This window comes from Ostrea edulis, chromosome 6 (genome assembly GCF_947568905.1).
Source record: "Ostrea edulis chromosome 6, xbOstEdul1.1, whole genome shotgun sequence".
In the NCBI taxonomy this organism is placed as follows: Eukaryota; Metazoa; Mollusca; class Bivalvia; order Ostreida; family Ostreidae; genus Ostrea; species Ostrea edulis.
The window spans coordinates 58,062,389-58,069,888 of record NC_079169.1 but is presented as its reverse complement, the minus strand read 5'-3'; the positions used below and the strand labels follow the sequence as shown (position 1 = coordinate 58,069,888).

The following is a 7,500-nucleotide window of genomic DNA, read 5'->3' as shown; positions in this document are numbered from 1 at the left end:
AATAACTACTTCATCCTATAATGTAGTCAGATAGTTCAGATTTTCCATCATGCTTTAAGGGTATAATTCACTTGTACATATTACTTTGCTTTCCAGCATTTTGACTTTCCGTTGCGGTTTAATTGTCTGATTCCTGAGAATGTTCACAGTCAGATCTTCAGTAATGCTGAGCAAATCATGGAGGTGAACAAGACACTGCTGGAGTACATGGAGCAGACCTCTGTGGGTGAAGCCTTTCAGTATCTGGCACCTTTCCTGAAACTCTACTCATCCTATGCCAACAACCACGAAAATGCAATTACTCTAATGCAGGTAGTTTAGCAAATACTCTAATGCAGGTAGTTTATTTAATTTTTTATCTCACAACAGAGATAATAATATTGTGATGGGGTAGTTCACTGTTTGATAGTGGACAGTGTTGCAATATTGTCAGATAGTTACTCTGTGATATCAGCACTTTTAAGGGGCATGGATACAATTCTGGTATAAAAAATTACTTTATTATTAATTAGTAACATGGTAGTATTTGATTTGTGTAAAACATAACCCAAAGCAATAAAAAAACTCAAATTTCAAAAACTGATATAAAGATATTTGAGACGTCTAAACTTTTCATTTTCAAAACAAGGCATGAGCCCTGTTTATGTTTACACGTTGTGTGACACAATTTTCTCACATTATCACCAGTGTGAGATCGACTTTACTCATGTGAGATAGCCATGTGAGATTTTTCTTTCTCACATTATCACCAGTGTGAGATCAACTTTGACCATGTGAGACAGCCATGTGAGATTTTTCTGTCTCACACTGCTGCGACGTCACTTGATTATGACGTCATATATTTTCTACGATATACGTTACACAGTGAAGATTTACGTTACAAGGTGAAGTAAAATATTTTGCATTATTTTCTTTACATTTTAATGTAGTATAGCTTTCTGGTCAACAACCTTGAGGTTTTTAGTTTACACTTACAGTGTAAACCATTTTCGGGTATGCTCTTTCTGCTTATCAAGTTAGTTTTTGCATCGAAGTTCAAATGAGGATTTTGATAATTTAGAATTTTCTCAAAGCTCCTAAATTTATGCACTAAACTGTAGGTAAAATGTGAGAAAAATAAACCTTCATTATTTACTCGTGTGGGATAGGGAAATTCCACCTCTGGAACAAGATTCGCTGTCTAGGACTCGGCAAAGCCACATCCTAGACTGCGAATATTGTCCCCTTGGTGGAATTACCCTTTCCCACACTCGTACTAATGAAGGATTCTATTTAGTCAACATGGCACTAAAGTTGCAGCTTTGGAGAGAGAAAAACTTTTACCATAAAATTTTTCAGTTTTTACTTCTTTGTGCTAGCTCCCTAAATTGATTTAGCAATAATCTATGTCGAAATTCGGCATGCTATTGACATACTTTTTAGAAATCTTGGTGTTCTCACCTCTGCATGTGGTTTACTAACGTTTGTTTACAGTCCTATAAAATGGACGTGCATTCGTCTCTCTCTACTTATAGATTAGAATTGTGTTTACAAATACAATTTAGGAAGCTGGGTTTTATATAAAATACAAAATGCATCCTTTTAAAAAATATTTTTAATCCACTTATTTATGAAAGATAATTATTTCTATAGTAAAAAACTGTCAACTTCATTTGAGCTGTTTGTAGCAAAAAAGACACTTATCTTATCCAACAATGTTTTTCAAAAAAAAAAAACATAATGGAAAAAACGTGACATCATTTTTTGCATGTACTTGTAAAGAAAAAGGTCACAATTACCAGTCATGAGTTGGTTGTCATCTTTGATTGACTGTAATATCTTAACAACAATCAACATTGCTCTAATATTTTGAGGAATTGTTCTGTATAGTTCACACTTTAGCACTAAAATACTTAAGGGCCCTTTTTGCAAGGAACGGCTCATTTGAAAAATCGTGTCCATACCCCTTTACCGGTAAATGATGAGATATGCTACTGCTGATCCATTTTGTTCATCACACATCTGTGTTTCATTTTTAAAGGCAAAAATCTATCTCCATAAGCTGTGCTGTGAGGCTTGTTCTCAGATTTGTTTCTCATGAATTACTTTTTGGCCGGGTTGCACAACATGCACAACGTCCAAACAGCTTATAGATTGGTGAATGACGGGCGGGTGTCCCTGTAATAGGGTACCTACTTTGTGTAATCAACTCCTCTCACACCTCCAACATGACACAAAGTTTGTACAGTTGTTATGGATATATTGAAGATGTGCATATGCCTTTTTGAAAGTGATCAAACATTTTTCAAAAAATTTAGTCATTTTTAGCTCACCTGAGCTGAAAGCTCAAGAGAGCTTTTCTAATCGCCTGTTGTCCGTCGTCTGTTTGTCTGTAAACTTTTTACATTTTCGAGTTCTCCAGAAACACTGGGCCAATTTCAACCAAACTTGGCAAAAAGCATTCTTTGGTAAATGGCTTTCATGTTTGTTCTAATGAAGGACCATGCCCCCTTCAAAAGGGAGATAATCACAAAAATGCTAAAATAGGGGGGGGGGGGTCATTTAAAAATCTTCTCAAGAATGACTGGACCAGAAGAGCTGAAATTAGGTCTTTCATATTTGGTATAGAGATTCTTTATGGAAAGACATTTTGACACAATGGTTTTTGACCTTGGAGTTTGATGTACAAATGTACTTTAAGAAAAACCTGACCTATTTAATATCTCCTGAACTATTTAAGGTAGAGCCATCATATTTTGTACATAGATTCTTTATGGCAAGACCTTACATTTCATCCTATGTTGACCTTGAACAATGGCAGGGCCAAGGTGGCTCAGGTGAGTGATGTGGCCCATGGTCCTCTTTTATTCATTTGCACTTAATATAATTTTCACATCCTTGGACTTTCAAATGTTTCAAACTTAAATGTCAGTGGGGGCATTTGTGTCATACTGCACATCTAGTATGTATATTCATAGTGTTTTTCATATGATAAGAAATACTTATGTTTGATAGTACTATGTAAATATAATCTGCATGTTGTTGTAAGGTACATGTACTGGGATATATTGTGAATAGATGGTAACAATTTTCATCACTTTTCCAGCACTTGACAATAACCAATCAGATAGATGCGTTTCCATAACAACGTTAGCTAATTTGTTGTCAATTTTAATCTGCATGAATTTTTAGCAATTAGAATATTAATTTTTCTGAAAGTTAGAGACTTCTGTTGAGTTAGTTCTGGGGCATGTAACAAGTCTGTTTTTATACTTTATAGCTGTGAAATGTAGTCTCCCCTCTGTGGTCAAAATCCACTATTATGGTTTTCATGGGAACCATGCATCACAATAACAAAATGTTTAATTTTTGTTGTTTTGTGGGACACATTCTCTACTTTGATAATTTTTCTAATTCTGAACCCCTTGAGAAAGTTTTTCTTTTTCATTGAGAATTGCTAGGTTATTTTTAGGTCTTGTGTCATGTGTGGCATTTGCTTGAAATTGAGAAAATGATTCATATATAAAAGAAGTAAAAAATAAAAAAATAAAATAAAAAGAATGCAAACTAGGTATGATAAGGTATAATCGGACTGCTTGTGACTTTCAATTTGGCTAAAGCTTACCTCATTAATTAAGTTTACTTAACAATTTTGAAGCAAAAATTGTAATCCTGTGAAGGAGATTTATGAACAAGGGTATCCTGCTTTCATTTTTTTTTTATTGTTTGGGAATTTGGAAGTAAAAGTTGTGGAAAATATCTGCTTTTTACCATTGGGAATGGGGCCTTATTTTGCCCCCGTACAGACCCTAAAAAACTGTGATTGCTCTTAACTTGCAGTCTCTTCTACTACCAGGTAGTTCTCACTTTCCAAAGTCATGTATGGCTATTTACGCATTATACATCTATCGTGATTTTCATGTTCGAGGTTTGTCTCGTGAATTACAATCTGTTTTGTCTGTGATACATAAAACATTGTCAAGGAATAAGCATGGATGATATTGTTTGAAATTATATTCATATTCGTAAAATCATAACACTGAGTAATGACTCATAGTCAATCTGATTAAAATCAGCTCCTTGATCCACTCCTCTCTTTTTTTAATGTCGGCTACACGAGCTGATTTTAATCAGATTGGACTCTCCAAACTTAATGTCACACCTACATATGGTCTTGCAATGCATTTGGTGGCACTTTTGTGTAATTGAGGGGGTGATGAACAAGTTTAACTTAGAATTTCACTGAGCTATTGAGTATTTAAGTTATGTCAGAATGCAAGTGGGATCTTTTGAATTGTTAAGTCTATTACAATATGCTTACTAAGTTACTAGAGTACAGTTAGCATGATCCACCATAGATGACCTCATGTCAGATCACAAGCTACAATGTAACCATGATACTTCTCCTCTGGACACATGACTGCAGGCCATATTGAATTCTCTTCTGTGCTTTCATGATATAAAAATTACTGTAAAATCTTTTTATGCCCCCCCCCCCCCCCCTTCAAAGAAGAGGGGCATATTGGTTTGCACCTGTTGGTTGGTTGGTCGGTCGGTCGGTAGACCACATGTTGTCTGCTCAATATCTTAAGAACCATTCACTTGATTGTAATGATACTACATATGTGGTTAGGTTATGAGTAGAATTTTAAAGTTCAAATGTCAATTGTTAATCCACTCTGGATATACATGTAGGAAGACACTGTCCGCTCAATATCTTGAGAACCCTTTGCTTTACAGACATGAAACTTGGTAGGCTGGTACATCTTCAAAAGAAGATGACCCATATTGATTTTGAGGTCACATGGTCAAAGGTTAAGGGTCAAACTAGACATATGAATATACTGACCGCTCAATGTCTAAAGAACCCTTCGCTTGACAGACATGAAACTTGGTAGGCTGGTACATCTTCAGAAGTAGATGACCCCTATTGATTTTGAGGTCACATGGTCAAGGGTCAAACTGGACATAGGAATATACTGACCACTCAATGTCTAAAGAACCCTTCGTTTGACAGACATCAAACTTAGTACACTGGTACGTCTTCAGGAGAAGATGACCTATATTGATTTTGAGGTCACATGGTCAAGTGTCAAAGTGGACATAGGAATATACTGTCTGATCAATATCTTGAGAACCCTTTGCTTGACAGATATCAAACTTGGTACACTGGTTACATCTTCAGGAGAAGATGACCCTTATTGATTTTGAGGTCAAATGGTCAAAGGTCAAGGGTCAAACTGGACATAGGAATATACTGTCCAATCAATATCTGGAGAGCCCTTTGCTTGACAGACATCAACCTTAATACACTGGTACATCTTCAGGAGAAGATGGCCACTATTGGTTTTGAGATCACATGGTCAAAGGTCAAACTAGACATAGGAATATACTGTCCACTTAAAATCTGGAGAAACCTTTGCTTGACAGATATCAAACTTATATAGGTACACTGGTACATCTTAAGGTGTAGATGACCCCTCTTGATTTTATAGTCACCTGGTCAAGGGTTAAACTGGACATAGTAATATATTGTCACCTATATTTTAAGAATCGTTTGCTTGATTGACACCAAACTTGGTACACTGATACAGCATAAGGAGTGGATGACACCTATTGATTTTTAGGTCACATGATCAATCCACTCTGGACATAGGAAGATATTGCTTGCTCAATATTTTGAAACGGTTTGGCACTGCTATCAATTAAATAATGCATGTGTATAACCCTTTTCAATTTTGCACCATGAGGGGCATACATATTTTACAAACATTTCTTTTTTACACACAGTGTAACACTATTGTTATTATAATAATAATAAAATTTATATAGCGCCTTAAGCAAATTACTCTAAGGCGCTTTACAAGAGTAAGAAGAGGAATGCAACAATAAAACACAAACGAAATTAAATGACAGTATGACATAAGATCTTATATCTGTAAAATTATCAAATTAAAACACTGTAATTAAGGTGTGTTTTTAGTCCCTTACCGACGAAGTCGAAGGGGACTTTAGGTTTGAGCTCTGTCCGTTAGTCCAGTTTTCCACACTTTTTTTCTCTGTTCTTGCAGATATTTATTTTATATTTCGTATGTGGCTTTGCCATAACAAGTTACAGATCAAGTTTGAATTTCGTCTCGGTCCGTTGATTTTTCACTTAGTTATGGCCCTTGGACTTAGAAAAATAGCATGAATTATCAGTTTTCCGGACTTTTTTTGGTTGTGCTTGCAGATATTCATTTGATATTTGGTACATTGCTTTGCCATAACAAGTTACAGATCAAGTTTGAATTTCATCTTGGTCCGTTGATTTTTCATTAAGTTATGGCCCTTGGACGTAGAAAAATAGCATGAATTGTTAGTTTACATCCAAGTTTCTTATCTCTGTAGATAAGAATTAAGAATACTACACTCATTAAAACTTCTAGCATAGTAATACTACAATATAGATAAATTATTCATGATTATCTACATGTCACAGTTTATTGACTTGGTTAAAGACCTAAACCTAATTATAAATTTGTCTTTTTTCTTGGTTTAGTCTCTACTCGAATAGTAGTTGATTTCCAATCATTCCTATCCTGGTTCCCCAATTTTTCCTTTTACCATAACCTACATAATGAACTTTGAATATTGTTATGGTACAGTGATTTTTGCAACCGGTAGGGGAGTATGTATTGCCATGCAATACTCTTAGAATGCTTGTTTTAAAATTAGTTTTAAAAAAAAACACCAAACAACATATTTTTACAGGAATGGAGACAAAAAAGTGCAGGCTTCAATGAATTTATACAGAACCAGGAGGAGAAACCAGATATGATGGGGTTAAAGGTCAATGCATTACTTATAACCCCAGTACAGAGAGTTCCGAGGTATGTATGCTTTACTTTGTGATTATGGAGAAACTTGAGAAAGGATGATTTCGTCAAGAAACTGTTCTTGTGTCTAAACATGTTATGACACCTACATTATACAACAAGCATGTTCAATGCATCTCAGATAAATTCAAGGAGATTATGGATTTTGTTCTCTTTGTTAGCAGGATTATGGTAAAAGTGTTGAATATATTTTTGTGAAATTTTCCTGAAAGACAGCTCTCATGATTGGCAAGAAGTGATAAAATTTTGGGAGCTATATATACATGTATGCAATCTTGTGGGCAAGATGAATTCCTCTCACATTCATTTACTAAGAAAGATACTTCTGAAAATGCTGTGATTAGAGATAAGGAACCTTTGTGAGGGTTTGCGGTCTCTGAAAATGGAATGTTATTATTAGTTATCTTTTCACTGCTCTTTCGCCAAACCCTCTTTAGAATTGAGTCGCGGGTCTTCCAGATGAGACCTTATAGACAGAGGTCCTATGTCACAACAGGCGTTGCCACAATAAAGAACCCTCACTGCTATCGTGTTATGTCCTGCACAATAAAGAACCCTCACTGCTATCGTGTTATGTCCTGCACAATAAAGAACCCTCACTGCTATCGTGTTATGTCCTGCACACCATGCATAGGTCTACAGT

General features: G+C 35.4%; 1 protein-coding gene across 2 annotated transcripts in view; it reads left to right on the top strand.

The window, feature by feature from the left end:
• Positions 1-7,500, top strand: part of LOC125683595 (rho guanine nucleotide exchange factor 39-like) — a 44,494-nt gene that overhangs the window by 18,763 nt on the left and 18,231 nt on the right. For both annotated transcript variants that reach the window (XM_048924910.2, XM_048924911.2), the window contains 2 exons: positions 97-312; positions 6,733-6,851. In XM_048924910.2, the coding sequence (XP_048780867.2) occupies positions 97-312; positions 6,733-6,851 (335 nt within the window). The remainder of the gene's footprint in view (positions 1-96; positions 313-6,732; positions 6,852-7,500) is intronic.